At 39.1% G+C, this 15,565-nt stretch overlaps 2 protein-coding genes across 4 annotated transcripts; one reads left to right on the top strand and one right to left on the bottom strand.

Annotated features, from left to right (window-relative positions):
- Positions 1-64: 64 nt before the first annotated feature.
- On the top strand, positions 65-4,792 carry RBM48 (RNA binding motif protein 48). 3 transcript variants are annotated; one of them, XM_084858855.1, is made up of 6 exons: positions 65-181; positions 298-470; positions 1,344-1,534; positions 1,734-1,879; positions 2,624-3,165; positions 4,569-4,792. In XM_084858855.1, exons 3-6 carry the CDS (start codon positions 1,407-1,409, stop codon positions 4,659-4,661), a joined length of 909 nt encoding a protein of 302 aa, XP_084714981.1. In that variant the 5' UTR covers positions 65-181; positions 298-470; positions 1,344-1,406; the 3' UTR covers positions 4,662-4,792. The 3 variants fall into 3 exon arrangements, with proteins under 3 accessions (XP_084714981.1, XP_084714980.1, XP_084714979.1); XM_084858854.1 differs by lacking the exon at positions 298-470; XM_084858853.1 differs by lacking the exon at positions 298-470 and having other exon boundaries at positions 65-215.
- CLXN (calaxin) lies at positions 4,011-13,371 on the bottom strand. Its single transcript, XM_084858856.1, has 6 exons — positions 13,101-13,371; positions 12,070-12,225; positions 10,392-10,496; positions 8,885-9,036; positions 8,176-8,280; positions 4,011-5,037 (listed from the first exon to the last, which is right to left on the bottom strand). Exons 1-6 carry the CDS (start codon positions 13,156-13,158, stop codon positions 4,987-4,989), a joined length of 627 nt encoding a protein of 208 aa, XP_084714982.1. The 5' UTR covers positions 13,159-13,371; the 3' UTR covers positions 4,011-4,986.
- Between the last annotated feature and the right edge of the window lie 2,194 nt (positions 13,372-15,565).

Raw genomic sequence — 15,565 nt, 5'->3', positions numbered from 1 at the left:
GCGGGGGCAAGAGAAAGATGCTTGGAATATGCGACAAAGGAGAGGGATGATGCTTGGAATATGCGACAAGAGGGAGAGGTGATAGAAAGATGGCGGCGGTCGCTGAGAAAAGCGATGGGGGTGAGGTTGGGGGTGTCTATCACCACCACGCTCAGCAAGCGATATGTGCCTCGCGCGCCAGGTATCGTGAGGGGCGCAGGCCACGCGCGGTGAAGGTAAAACCAGGATGGTGGTGGATGGCGAAAGAGTTGCCTGTTTAGTCCCCTTCCCTTGTCTCTTGGCATCTCTCCTGTTAAGGTTCCATAGGAAGAGCCCCGCTGGATCAGACCGGTGACAGTGTTCAGTGGTACGCTGCCACTGAACAAGGTTTCTCTTAGCTCTTATGGATATTTGCTGCTGATCGACCTGGCATCTATGAATTTCTCTAATCCACTTTTTAGAGGACTAGAGAATTATTCTGGGTACTACAGGTGTGGATTGTGACAGTTGTTGGACACTTTATGTGGTAGCTGTAAGGCTCATGTGGCTATCTAGTCTAGCAAAGACTTCAGTGTCTAGCTGAGATTTCGTTATTTTATTTATTTCATTTCTATACTGCCCAATAACCGAGGATAATAATTTCTTGCTAGTACTTGTGCCTTGGCTGTTTGTCTCTAAAGGAGAAGTATCATAGTACTGCATATGGTGATTATTTTCAAATTATTAAATAGGGACTTTTCAGTTAGGTCATACTGTATATAGCATATCTCAGTACACGGAATAAACAGTAACAAATGCAGTGATGCCTCAATTTAGATGGTATTTTTAGGATTAGCATATATTTGTAGGATATACTATTGTGCTTTTATTCTACAAGTTGGGTATGAGCTGACTTTGATGTTGCATAGTCTAAGCTTCTTTTTTTTACTAGTTGGCTATCTGTGCTTTAAGATTTAAATGATCACATTTTGTTTCTACTTTGTAGTGCCAAAATAGATTTTTATGAATTGCTTTACAATAGTGTTACCTGTGCAAACAATCAAGATCAAAATAGGTCACACTTAAAATTTTAAATTCAAGGGTTAAGTGTAGCAGACATATAGGCTAGACAAACAGTTTTAGTTGTTCAGATATTTTAATAAATGCGCATGAGCTTTCATGGGTTACAACCCACTTCATCAGATGCTGTAAATGGAACTGGAGATTAATCTATGCGTGTGCTACACTTAACTTTTGAATCTGTAACCAGAAGGCTAACACAGTTATACTAATATTATTTAAAATTTTAGGAATGTTTAACAAGCAAGTACTTGAGACTGATGTCTTTATTACAAAATAAGTATTAATCCTGCTGTGTTTTTTAGGTATATACTGTCAACTTAGAATCTCGATATTTGTTAATACAAGGTGTGCCTGCCTTGGGTGTTATGAAGGAATTAGTTGAGCAATTTGCATTGTATGGCACCATTGAAGAATATAATCCATTAGATGACTATCCAGCAGAAGAATTTACAGAAGTTTACCTGATCAAGTTTCAAAAAATACAGAGTGCAAGGTATTGATAACTTGGGAATGATAGCCTGTCTTCACTTTACCCTATGATCCTTGGTAGTTTAATGTTGAGATTTTTGTGACATACTAGTTGTGTGCAAGTCACAAAGTAATTTTTTTAATATCATAATTTAATCTAGTTATGGGCTTTAAAAGATCTTAAAAGGTTGGGTAACGTTTAACATTAACTTTCGCTTTGTTAGGATAGCCAAAAGAAAATTAGATGAACGGAGTTTCTTTGGCAGTTTGCTGCATGTGTGCTATGCTCCAGAATTTGAGAGTGTACAAGAGACCAGAGAGAAAATACAAGACAGAAGAAAGTATATAGCAAAAGTAACCAGTAACAAAGGTTTGTGGCTGTACACTTTTGGGGAAGTTAAATTTCTTTGGTTTGTATTTTCTAGTTAAATCTAAATTCTTCCTGTATTATTTCACATCTGCCACAGTATGGTGTGCTACAAGGACCGGATAGAACTGAACAATGCCAGATGTTCCTCCAAGATGCAGCTTGAAAAATAGTTTATTAAAGCAATCCTGTGCCTTGAACAAGTGTATAAAGCTGCCTTGCTATAAGAATAGTAATCACCTATTTGACCTGACAGACAGTTTATGAAGGAAAACTTACCCACTGACTCCCCAATCCAGTAGAAAAGTGTTTTGGCTCTCTGGTACATATTTTTCGTGTCCTATCTCCTCTTCCCTGCCTGCTGTGGTCATAATCCTGCTCAGGGGTCCCCAGAGCAGCTAGTTGCATTTTTAGAAGAATGCATATTAAATGCAAAGATGCATTTAGCATCATCTTTACTTTGGCCCTCTGGTGTGATAGTGGAAATCGAAAGTATTCAAGGTAGGGAGTAGAAGGTGGCCCTTCCTAGATCGAACTTAGGCATAAGTTTGTTTGTTTTTTAATTATATCCTACTGTTGCGCCAAAAAATGACACTCAAGGCAGCTAAAAATTAATGAAATGTTCTTCATAAGTTTCATATTGAAACTTACCTGGAAGTAAGATTAACAGTTTGATGTGATCCAGATATTAATAGTTAGATGTGGTTAGATATTCAAAATGGTAATTTCTACTATTTTATGTTTAAGAGCAATTACTGGTGAAGAAACAGGATTCTAATACAAGTTTTCAAAAGAACATTCAATTAGACACTTCTGGATCATGTACAACTGAAGCAGCTACTAGTAACTGGAATCCACCTGCACATGTTCATGGTCCTCACCAATCAACCTGTTGTGAACTGCCATTGAGAAATATAGCATCTCCTTCTGGAGAGCACTGTTGGAATGTGTTAGTAGCACCTCAGTCTGTTCTTGACTGTACTAAAACATCTGAGTACTTTAACCAGAGGACAATAATGACTCAGAGTCTGCAGCGAGAAGTACATAACACATCAGCCTGCAAAAAAAAACTTCCTTGTGATAACGGGCTTGGAAGATTCATGCCCCGAACAACTCAGCTGCAGGAACGAAAGAGGAGACGTGATGAAGACAACAAACTTTCCCTTTTTGGAAGAGACAATAGTGAAGAAATAATTATTGGTCCAAAGCTACCAGAAACACCTAAAATAGACATGGATGATGATTCACTGAACACCTCAGCAAACTTAATTCGTAATAAGCTAAAGAAGGTATGCTATAGCAAATTCTCATTCAGTGTTTTCAAAATGTGTGCTAGAATCACACATTTTATTTTGAGGTGATAAACTGCCCTTCCATGTTGATTCTATAAACACATCTATTTGGGAAAGGGATGAACACCTCGTTTTGGATAATCATCATTTCATTTTAGTACTGCGCAGCATAAGGGAGCCTTCTAAAACTGTCCATGTTTCCAATTTTCTGGCATTTTCTGTTTAGGTTGGTCTAAAATAATTAGAAACATAACTCCTAGGATGAAATAAAATTTCTTTTTATGTGATAAATAATTGCTCCTCTGAATTATACAGTTTCTGAAATAGAAGTGCCGATTTCAGTTTTAACCTTAAGTCTACTTTCAACTACTTAATGAATAGAATACTTATACTGCAGTCACAAGCAGAGTAAACAATCCCCATTGATTTCATTAGAAGTTAACATCTACAGAAATGTGCTTAGGACTGCATTTTTAAAACCCTTTCATGCAATGTATTGTGCATGGGAGTTCATCGTATAATATATATGCATATTGTTACAGTGATTTCAAGGGGCTCAGTTGTGTGTATTCCAGTTTTCCTTTCCAAATACATCTGAGTGGTGACTAAGAAACTAGTGTTTGGCTCTTTTTCTGTTGCCAACTTTGTAACAAATGGATGCTGTTCTTAACTGATGCTGTACATGTGTTACTGTGTGTTTTGAAATCTGCTCCGAAGTATAAAAATATATCTCATGAAGTGTTTCCTAGCCTATCATCAGGTGAGTAACAATGAAATGAGAGGTAAAATGAGTCAAATTAGACTTTGGGCGATCTTGAGTGAAATTTTTTTTTGCAGACCAAAGACAGGAATACCACTCAAAATGCTTTAATAGCTGTTCATTTCCCACAAACTAGTGAATGACAGCTTGTAGTCCTTGAGCCAAATCCATTCATAGAGGGCTGCTGCTCAGTATCATTTACTGCTCACATGCCATAACCTCTTCTCCCTCCCCTCTTATCTAATGCTGCCATCTGAAAGCCACTTGGGCTTGTTGTCCCACCTAGCCAAGTCTTTTATTTCTGGAAAAAAGACGAGTGGTAAACAGTTTACAGAAATCACTGCTGCACTAGCTATACATGTTAGCAGACCTTATGGGATAAACAGTGGTAGCGAGAGCAATGAAAGGGAGAATAGGTCAGTTTGTCCTCCATGAGTGCATGAGTATGCAGGGTTTGCTAGCAAGCCGTGCAGAAAGAGGCAGTGGAGAAGGAGAGGAGAGACCAGTTTGAGAGAGACCACTGAGTTTGCTTACTTGACTCCCTGCTGTACATTGTTCAGTTATCTGTCTGAGCGATCTAGAGCAATTACTGAAAGTATAAACAGAATGTACTAAGTTTAGATTTTTCTGTCCAAACTAGGTTGTGGTTCCTGTTCAGACTCCTGATCTATCTGGAGGGATTTCAGTGAACACTCAAACAAAGCCAACAGTGAAGCAGAGAAGACGAATATAAATACTTCGGATAGTGTATTCTATATATTTAATTTAAACAGTGTTACACAACAACACTGTATGGCTTGATCTGACAATGTTTTTGTACATTCTGTTTAATAAACTATCCCTTTGCTGCAAATTGTTAACATTTATGTCGTCCTGTTATTTTTGGAATCCTTATAAATGTATTACTATGGAAGAAAGTATATCAAAATATTTTCCATTAACCTTTGTACTTTAGAATGCTTGTAGGAAAAAAGTGTCTAATTTGCTTCCTTTACTTTATTTTTTTAATTAATGGTGTCCTTTCATAGTAGTTCACACAGTATATTTCACTTGCAGAGCTACAAATCAGGAGTATCTTGGAACGCTTGGGCCTCAAATGCCATCCTGCACTGTAAAGTAAAATATTAGAAAGTATCTAATGTTAATGTATAGTTTATAAAAGTTAGACTTGCATAATATAAACAGCACAGAAGCCAAAACATGAACACTATTTATTTAACAGTAAAATCTCAATCCTGTCGTTTTATATTAGGCCATCTTTATCATGGCTTGTTTCCAAAGAACTATGCCCAAGGACTTGGGTGTGCCCAGTGGAATATCTGGCTCTTCCCCCCAACCCCTTTGAACAACAGACTTCTATTCCATATTACAATTTGTTCTTGATATTAACATGTTTCAAAAGAGTTTGCCAAGTGTGTACTTTTTGAGAAATACAAGCCCAAAATCCCACAGATGTGCAAAACTAGTTCCATAATTATTTGGATCCTAATTTATATCTTTTATACCTTCAATATTGTGTTATAATAGAAAGCTCTCTGCCGTTGGCCAAATTTTATGACCACCAAGACATCTAAATAGAGATGTAGTTATGGGGTTTCAAAATTAGAGTGGGAGAGGCTGGGATGTGGCCAAAATACCAGGGATGTGGCATGGCCATCTGGAAAATCCTGAAGGGCTGGATTTGGCCCCTGGGCCTAAGTTTCTGCACCCTGCTGTATAAGAATATATAAAGAGTGGCAAAAGCCAATACAGAAAATTAAAGTACGTGTAAAGGTGCCTTCACCATAGAACCAACAGTTTCTCAAAATTTAAGCCTTGAAATAGGGGTGGGGGTTGGGAATTTCTAGATTAAAATTACAGGCATGTGTCACTTGGCACACAATTTATATGTATTTTCTCAGTGACCATCAAGACAATGGGCAGGCATTCTCTTGCTTTTGCCTACAAGATAGCTCAGTTAATTCTATTTCTGGATGGTCTGCCCTCCCCCTTTGTGTAGTGCTTTCTGCATCAATGGTAATTTCTTATGGGATTCCCTTCTTCCTGTCAGCTGTAAAGCAAGTTAACAAATCCCAGTGTGTTTCTTGAGATGACCACTGCAGAGAAAGAGATGAATGCTGCATGGAGCTTTAGGGTTGAAGTAATTGATGCTTCCCACATAATGGCTTAATTTATTTTTCAGCCCATCTCACAGCACACTACCATGCCATGGTACAGTTTGGGAATCACTGCTCAAGAAGCAAAGGTAGTTGGCTGTAGTTGCTTGTCATGTTCTGCATTCCCGGCTCTCATTTATTTCAGTGCATCATATGCACAGGATTGTAGCCTTTGATTTTGATATTAAAGAGCTATATATCATGTCTGAAATGTAAATGGTCTGAAAAATTATGAACATTTACTCACAGATGGGCAATTTGCTCTAAAATTAGAAATTAGTATGCTTCCATGAAAACTATATTATTATTTTGTGGTATTGTAAACAAAAACATCCTATTTTTCAGGACTAAAGGAGGGGATTTGATCCCAAAGTTGTGATTTCCTTTAATTACCACGTTAGTGCATGCCATCTGATGAAAAGGATGTACTATTCCAGAGCACTCACAAAAATCTGGATGTTTGAAATAGCCAGCTTTGCTGTAGGTCTCATACTTCTGCAAATCCAATGCAATATCCTTTTCTTAACTTTTGGTTGTAATGCTTTAAAGGTATATAGGAGAGTTGCACAGGGTCTTCTGTGGTATGTAACTGTTCAGTGTGTACATATTTACTTAAAGAGAAACCCTAGAACGAAGCGTTATCTAATCAATTGCAGTCCCCACCCCCACTCAGATACAGGAGCCAGCTAAAAACCAAACAGATTTGTTTACATCTTCCAGAGAAGTGGAAGTTGTCTACTACAAAATAGAGAGGAACAAGCAAGATGTACTACATTAGAAATATTTTTGCTAAACCAAATCCAGAAGGTTCAGTAAATTAGGTGCATTTAACACAACAGATCAAGGGTTGCTGACAGAGATCTGGGGTTCTTCTACAGTTTTTAATTCAGGCTCTTGTTAGGGAAGTTGAATGTCCCAATAAAGAATACCCAACTTCCTAATGCCTTGCCCCTGGATTGAAACTATATTAAACAAGGGAGTTTGGTTGCTTCAATTTGTATGGTAAGATCATTTGTGTACGGTAATTTGCCCTGAAATGTGTTGTTTGTATAGATCAGGCATGGGGAACCTCTGCTCTGCCCCACCACCTGCCCTGGGTCAAATATAGCCCACAAGTGTTCCCCATTCGACCCACCCGCTTCTTTCCCAGGCTCTGTCCCCTTTTCCAGACAGGGAAAAGCTCTTATCTTGGATCAGCTGCTTATCAGGAACATTAAGTCTTACTTACTTCTGAGTATATATGCTGCTCATGTTTATTTCTGAGTATAAGTGCAGAGAGTTGGTATACTGGATGGCATTTTAAAGTGCTGCTAATACATTTCTGCCTGGTTCTGGGCAGACCTGCAGAGGCTTGCCCTGCTTACTTATGAATAGGCTTAAAATAGGTAAGAGTCACATTTTGGTCCTGCCCACTCTGCCTTGGAATGTGGACCTCAGAACTTTGCCAGAATGGAATTCAGCTATTGGACTGAAAAAGGTTTCCTACTCCTGGTATAGATGTTTTGCTAACTGATTAGCTTCAGGTATCCTTGTAATGTAAACATATCCTTCAACATTTTATGAAGCTAAACTAATGTTGCCTCCTTCAATGTCCTCTCATAAGACCTTCACTTCAGTCACCTCAGTTTTTTGTGATTTCTATCCTGTCCAGTTTGAATGTGTTGTACGGACAAAATTGCAGTATTTCATAGCAATAGTTTGAATGAAATCTTACGAATGTCTTATAGTGAGTTTACTATTCTACTAACTGGATATGCCATGAACAATATACCATGGGTTAGAGCCAGATTTAAGCTGGATCAATTGTGCTGATGGAAGCAGACTTCCCTGGCCCCTACTTCCCATAGCAGCCCCCCCAGCCCCCTGAAAAGCTACACAGAGCGTCAGGAGACATCTGCTGAATGGGTGAGGAGGGATCCCTAATAATCAGGGGGTGGAACCTTCTGTAAGCAGAGCTCTTCGTCTTGTAGAAGGCAGATCCTGGATCCAAGCCCTTGTGATTATATTCAGTAGATTGAGGACCATCTTTTATTAGACCTGCTATTTACTACTAACAGCAGTTCTATATTCCAGTCTAAATTACACAAATACCTTCATATCAGGCAAACATGGTCCAAATGCTTCTAGAAGGAGATTTTCATCTCTTACAGCCTTTTCAAAATCCATGTAAGAGAGTTTGCCATCATGGTCATAGTCCTACAAAAATGAGCAGGTATTGTTAGCCAATACAGTTACTGCATTTGGACTGCAATCCTATACATACTTTAAGTGGGAGCAAGCCTTACTGAATTGAATAAAGCTTACTTCTGAGTAGACATGCCTAGTATTGCACAGTCAGCATGCTAGTTACTAGCAACTTGTATAACAACAGAAATGTTATGCTGCTGCTGAACAAACTCCTTTGCTTTGCTGATACTTTTAAAAATATTTTTCTGCTGCTGTTCAAACCACTTTCATTTACTAGTACCAATTTGTATAATGAACAGAGATGGACTCTTGGATTTATTTCTTTAGTTATTCTTGGAGTGATTAAGTCCAGTTGTGCTTCTTTTTCATCTCTAAAACTTTTGGCTATATATATTTTCCTACCACACACAAATATTGCTGTTGGTCATTAATATTAGATGTGAGTGCAGTGTATACTTCGGCTGGATTCAGACAGCCATACTTGGAGTAGGCCCATTGAAACTGATGGGACTTAAATTAATCATGAGTAAGTTCCATTAATTTCAATGGACTACTCTAAGTATGACTAACCCTATATATCTTAGAAGTTAAGTCTTTAAGTTATGGTACTTGCCATTTTTTTCAGTGTTATTTCTACTAAATCTTTAATTCCTTCATCAGGATCTTCTTCTGATGGCTGTTTTAGCAGACTGTTCTTCAGCATATGAAACATTTCCTCCCGTGAAATATATCCATCACTGTTTAGGTCATAAACCTCAAAGCAGTCTTTGGAAAGGGTAACTGAGTTAATGCAAAGCATGCATAGCAAACAAAGCACATTTCAGGTAACGAGAGGACTTAGCAGTTAGTAAATTATATTTAAAAGAAAGGCTGCCAAAACCTGCTCTGCTAAAGCACATTTTAGATATTTTGTGGTGCTTTCCCCCTTTACTTAAGTTACCACATATTCATGATTTGTTTTATATTTTATATTTGTTTTAATCAATCTGCATTCCTTTTCCCCCAAAGCTGGACACTTGCTTTCACAATAACAACTTTGCTTCCTGTTAATTCAGACATTTACATTTCTTTTACATTTGCTGTAGGATCATCCAACTTGCTTTAAAAAAAATATAACTTCTCAATACCTTACTGTCCGGTAATTTCAGAAATTGACACATATCCTGTAGTCAGTGGCAAAAGCAATGTAATTTGTGAAGAAATAGACAGCAACAAATACTTGTTAAAGAATAGGTGCAGAAGGAGCAGTTATAGAGACCTTCTCCCCATGCTTATATAAAGGACTTAAATTATAAACTAGGTTCTCAAACTATTGGCTGTACTTTCTAGATCATATGATTCTTAATAGAATTGTGACAATATCACATGCAGTTCATCACTTGGTGACTTGCTTGTGTGAATGAGCCATAAAAGCTGAAATCCTATGGAAAGAACATCCATCCATATAATCTCATATCATCTTGTATACAATTGCTTTTCAATGACATCAGTTATTCAGCTGGGTACTCCCAAGCATTGCAGATAGAAATACAAAAACACATTTAAATATTGGTATGTCTAGTGTTGAACTTGAACTGAGACAACCTTGATTCAAATCCTCACTCAGGCACAAAATCCACTGATGATTTCAGTCTTGATGTTGTATCTGCTGTTGTTTTAAAGCAGGGGTGGGGAACATGTGGCCCTCTAGATGTTGTTGGACTGTAATGATGAGGGATAATGCGAGCTGTGGTCCAACAACATTCAGAGAGCCACCCATTCCCCACCCATTTTACAGGATTCATTTTTATTGTTGTTTATAATTATTCTCTTTCACTGTAAGTCACCTTGATTATTTTACAATAGAAAAGTGGGTTATAAATATAAACTACACATAGCCAGTCACTTTCAGCTTCACTCATCCATAGAACTGTCATGAGGATAAAAGTGGGGGATGATAAGATATTTATACTACCCTCAGCTCTTTGGAAGAACTGTGAGATAAAAAAATTAAAATGAGTGATAAAACATTTCAATTATTAAAGGCAGAATACTTACATACTTTAACAATATGCTTGTCATTTAAATTGTCCTAGATTTAAGACTAGCATGAAAACTTGCCGCTGCTATAGAAATCTTACATTTCATCTTTTCTTCGAGTGATCCCCTGAGAAATATTGATAACCCTTCCACCCATTCTGTTACACTGACACAGCTGTCATTGTCTTTGTCAAAAGCACGGAACACTGAAATGAGAAGAGAGGTTATTGTAAAAGTGTATTTCAAAATATTTGCACCAAATCACCCAAGTGCAGTGCAATCCTATATGCGGCAATTCAGAATTAAACCTAATTTAGTTCAGTGGGGCTTACTCTCAGGTAAGTGTGTACAGGATTGCAGCCTCTGTGTCTATGTGTTAGGCTTAGATATGTATGGTTCAATTAAGATTGTCTCCCAATCTTTGTTCACCACCTACCCAGCCTAATACAAGCTTAAATAAAAACAGAAAGATGTTATAACCCCATATACTCCACCCTAGGCTTTAAGTAAAAATAAATATGGAAACATAAGAATTTCTCTGCTCCATTAAATTTTTAATTAATTTTTAATGGACATTTTTAATTGTACTAATGGCATTGTTCCTTTGCCGATTCCTACAGTAGGATAACACTCTGATCACAAAACACGTTTAAGACGTACCTGTTATCAGAAATATTTTCAGAAACAAAACTGTAAGAACTATTTTTACTAGCAGCTATAAAATAATTCTTTTAGAAATCTCAAAATCATTATTTATGCACAGTCCAGGATCCAAATAAACAGCACAACTAGTTCCACACACCACGGGCTTTGGGCTGCCACACAGCAAACCACTTTGGAAAGTAAGGGGATTTCAAAAGCAGTTTCTCATACCGCATGCGGGAGATGGAGGGAAGTATACTATTCAAAGTAAAAACAAATCCCACTGATCCAGCTCAAGCCTTGGGAAACCTAAAGTAGCTATTTTGGACACCAGTCACAATGCTGAAGCAAGCAATTATTTGTCACCAACTCAGAGTTTTAAAAACATGATTATGTAATTTTGTAACTAGAGCTTCTGATGACAGCCGCACCATGTTTTATATTTTAACTGTTATTCATCTTAATTGCCTCATTATAGTAATGATACATTACAGCGACACACAGCCCTAGACAGCAATGGCTAACATGTACACTGACTATTGCTCAAAATGAGTTTGTATAAAGGTGTCTCATATAAGGGTCTCTACCTTTCTAGGCTAATAGTGCAGTCCAGTGGGTTTACTGGGAACTAAGCCCCCTTTTCCCCCCAAGTGGACTTTACTCACAAGTAAGTATTCCTACTTACCTAGGAGTAAATGCTATTTCACTCAATGGGACTTCTGATAGGATTGTACTGTAAATGCTTTATTTGAGATACTGCATCAATAGTGCTACTTGTCCATAACTAGCTAGCTAGCTAGCTAGCTAGCTAACTAACATCTATACAAGAGAACAAGGCTCAAAGATTAAACTGCCTCAAAGCCATTCTATAAGTGGCAGATGCAAACAATACTCTCAATATATACACATTAGTCACTAGTAGAACTCATTACTCATTACACAGGGACTTATTTATGTATAATGAGCAGTAAAAGACGAAAGTAACACTAAAACAATTAGGGCTTCCATTATGTGCCCTATCAACATAGTGAATCTCTATGGAATAGAAATGCCTTCGAAACTGTTATGTCAACTGCTTTTTATTTAAAATAGGTATTTTAAATACATTCAAATTTGCAAGAATTGATTTAATCTCACCTCTGTCCATAATCATGTCATCTGTCATTCCAAATGTGACATGTAGGATATTTCGAAATGAGTTACGGTCTAAACCAACAACAGCATGTCGGTCACTGGGCTCCACCCCCAAGTTGTTGAAAAGCTTTATGAGACATTCCACTTCAAATTTGTTGACTATAAAATAAAGTAAGTCATGGCAATAATTAAAATGAAATACTACACAGAAGAAAAGCTGAATTGTCATATTTATAACAGGCTTTGGAATGCTTTCCTCGAGGAGTCCTGTTTGGGGCTCAGTCTGATACTTTCAGGAATCAGGTGAAGACCTTTTTATCTTATCAGCCCTTTTAGACTTTGTAGATCTTTAGGTTTTAGATTCTGCTAAATTCTCAGTCTGATTCTCAGTCTGATTCTGCTCTTGTATTGGTTTTAATCATTTTTATTTTATTGCTATTGTTCTTTCAGTGATGTGCACAGCGCTGGCAGCTTTCAAGCCGAAGAGCAGTGGTTAAATCTTTGTAATAAATTATGCATTTCATGAGAAGCTTCCAGTCACAACCTTAACAGTGTTTTGAAACAGAGTTACATCCCTTGGGTTTGATATCAACTTGTGTCATTTAATTATTACATTTATTACAATAGATACATTTATTGCAATGTTAATTGACATTTTTAGCCTGCCCTTCCTCCAAGGAGGTCAGGGCAGCTTACACGATTCCCCCCCTCTTTTAGGATGCAATCCTATGTATGTTTAGACAGAAAAAAAGTCCTACAACTCTGTCTAAACATGCATAGGATTGTACCCTTATCTTCTCAACAACCTTGTGAGGTGAGTTAAGGTGGAGAGATAGTGGCTGGCCCAACGTCACCAAGGCAGGTTCAACATCAAATGGGAATTTGAACTCGGGTCTCCCTGGTTCTAGCCCTACACACTAACGTGTAAGAATGAAACAGCAAAATACAAGTTTAAAAATAAAATGAAGTAAAATAAAAGACTGGCTGGAAGGAAGAGGAAGAGGTGGGGGAAGGGAGGCCCGTCTCTCACTCACAGTGCTTAGCGGTCTTGCACAGCGACTCGGCGAGCTTCTGCAGCTTCTTCCTGTTCATCCTGAGCTCTGCGGCCTTGGCCGGTCCCCGGCGCCTCAAGCCACGCGGTTACCGTGGCAACAGAGGACTCCGGCCGCCCCGCCACGAGGCGGGAAGGATGCATGTGGAATGGAAGGGCGGCCCTGAGGAAGCCAGCCTCGCCCAGTCGCAGCCCCTTGCTTTCTCCCCACAGTCAGGCAGCCTGGCCGGCCTTGGGTCACTCCACTTTGGATTACGGCGCCGCGTTTTACGGCGCTCAGTGTGGCAAACGCAAAAGGGAGGGAAACGGGTGGGTTGGTGACCATGGGGACCAAGAACGCTGAAAGAGAGACACAGACAGACAAAGATCAACGGAAGGAGGGGTGCGTGTGCGGGGGGGGGGACATGGGGTGGGTTAAGCAATTCCCCCCGCACGCACGCACGCACGCACGCACGCAAGTAGCTCGCCCCCTTGCCTTCCATAGCTGGACCTTTGTGGTTACTTGAAGGGAAGCATTTTCAGATATACATGTAACTGAAACATAAACTGGAGATTAAAATACGGCTGCAGCCGTACGCGTGCTTGCTTGAAAGTGAATTCCATCACTATTTTCAGACATTTTTCTTGATCCTAAATATTGCTTGCTGTGATTTTTGAAATCCACCCACCCAGCCACCCACCCCACCCCCCTGGATCAGCAAGGCTATTTACGTCTTTTGGATGTCTGTCAGAAGACTCGCTTCAGGAAAAGTATGTTTAGGAGAGGAGGCTTAGTGTGAAATATGCCATTATTTCTCTTACAGAAATCTTAACACATGCAATAAAGCTGCCCCCCTCCTCAGAAATGCATTTACCCCTGCTGTGTTCCTCCTGCCCCATATTTTTATCCTGGTATGAGCTCAGTAATATTCCTCATGAATATGCAGTGGAGGTGAAGAATAGATTTAAGGGACTAGGTTTAGTAGATAGGGTCCTGGAAGAACTATGGACAGAAGTTCACAACATTGTTCAGGAGGCGGCAACAAAAAACGTCCCAAAGAAAAAAACCAAGAAGGCAGGATGGCTGTCTGCTGAGACACTGGAAGCAGCCCAAGAAAGAAGGAAAGCAAAAGGAAACAGTGATAGGGGAAGATATGCCCAATTAAATGCAAAATTCTAGAGGTTAGCCAGAAGAGATCAGGAATTATTTTTAAACAAGCAATGCGCGGAAGCAGAAGAAGATAATAGAATAGGAAGGACAAGAGACCTCTTCCAGAAAATTAGAAACATCGGGGGTAAATTCCAGGCAAAAATGGGTATGATCAAAAACAAAGATGGCAAGGACCTAACAGAAGCAGAAGAGATCAAGAAAAGGTGGCAAGACTATACGGAAGAGCTGTATAGGAAGGATAATAATATCAGGGATAGATTTGACGGTGTGGTCAGTGAGCTAGAGCCAGACATCCTGAAGAGTGAGGTCGAATGGGCCTTAAGAAGCATTGCTAATAACAAGGCAGCAGGAGATGACGGCATCCCAGCTGAACTGTTTAAAATCTTGCAAGATGATGCTGTCAAGGTGATGCATGCCATATGCCAGCAAATTTGGAAAACACAAGAATGGCCAACAGATTGGAAAAAATCAACTTATATCCCCATACCAAAAAAGGGAAGCACCAAAGAATGTTCAAACTATCGAACAGTGGCACTTATTTCACATGCCAGTAAGGTAATGCTCAAGATTTTGTGAGGTAGACTCCAGCAATTCATGGAACGAGAATTGCCAGCTGTACAAGCTGGGTTTATAAAAGGCAGACTAACTAGAGACCAAATTGCCAATATCCGCTGGATAATGGAGAAAGCCAGGGAGTTTCAGAAAAACATCTATTTCTGTTTTATTGACTATTCTAAAGCCTTTGACTGTGTGGATCATAACAAATTGTGGCAAGTTCTTGGTGGTATGGGGATACCAAGTCATCTTGTCTGCCTCCTGAGGAATCTGTATAACGACCAAGTAGCAATGGTAAGAACAGACCACGGAACAACGGACTGGTTTAAGATTGAGAAAGGAGTACGGCAGGGTTGTATACTCTCACCCTACCTATTCAACCTGTACGCAGAACACATCATGTGACGTGCTGGGCTTGATGAAGCCAAGGCTGGAGTTAAAATCGCTGGAAGAAACATTAACAGTCTCAGATATGCAGATGATACCACTATGATGGCTGAAAGTGAGGAGGAGCTGAGGAACCTCATGACAAAGGTGAAAGAAGAAAGTGCAAAAGCTGGGTTGCAGTTAAACCTCAAAAAAACCAAGATTATGGCAATCAGCTTGATTGATAACTGGCAAATAGAGGGAGAAAACGTGGAGGCAGTGACAGACTTTGTCTTTCTAGGCGCAAAGATTACTGCAGACGCTGACAGCAGCCAGGAAATCAGAAGACATTTACTTCTTGGGAGGAAAGGAATGAC

This window comes from Heloderma suspectum, chromosome 5 (assembly GCF_057233095.1).
Source record: "Heloderma suspectum isolate Gila_16-S chromosome 5, 16-S_ref, whole genome shotgun sequence".
In the NCBI taxonomy this organism is placed as follows: Eukaryota; Metazoa; Chordata; class Lepidosauria; order Squamata; family Helodermatidae; genus Heloderma; species Heloderma suspectum.
This window is presented reverse-complemented; position numbering and strand designations above follow the sequence as displayed.

Excerpts from the sequence above, each read along its gene's own strand:
- RBM48 (XM_084858853.1), top strand. The coding sequence starts at position 90 with ATGGCGGCGGTCGCTGAGAAAAGCGATGGGGGTGAGGTTGGGGGTGTC. Across the intron at positions 216-1,343 it reads GCAGGCCACGCGCGGTGAAG|GTATATACTGTCAACTTAGA; the intron begins GTAAAACCAGGA and ends TGTGTTTTTTAG. Across the intron at positions 3,166-4,568 it reads TTCGTAATAAGCTAAAGAAG|GTTGTGGTTCCTGTTCAGAC; the intron begins GTATGCTATAGC and ends TGTCCAAACTAG.
- CLXN (XM_084858856.1), bottom strand. The coding sequence starts at position 13,158 with ATGAACAGGAAGAAGCTGCAGAAGCTCGCCGAGTCGCTGTGCAAGACC. Across the intron at positions 9,037-10,391 it reads ACTCGAAGAAAAGATGAAAT|ACTGCTTTGAGGTTTATGAC; the intron begins GTAAGATTTCTA and ends CCCTTTCCAAAG. Across the intron at positions 5,038-8,175 it reads CATGTTTGCCTGATATGAAG|TGCAGGATGGCATTTGAGGC; the intron begins GTATTTGTGTAA and ends TTTACTTTACAG.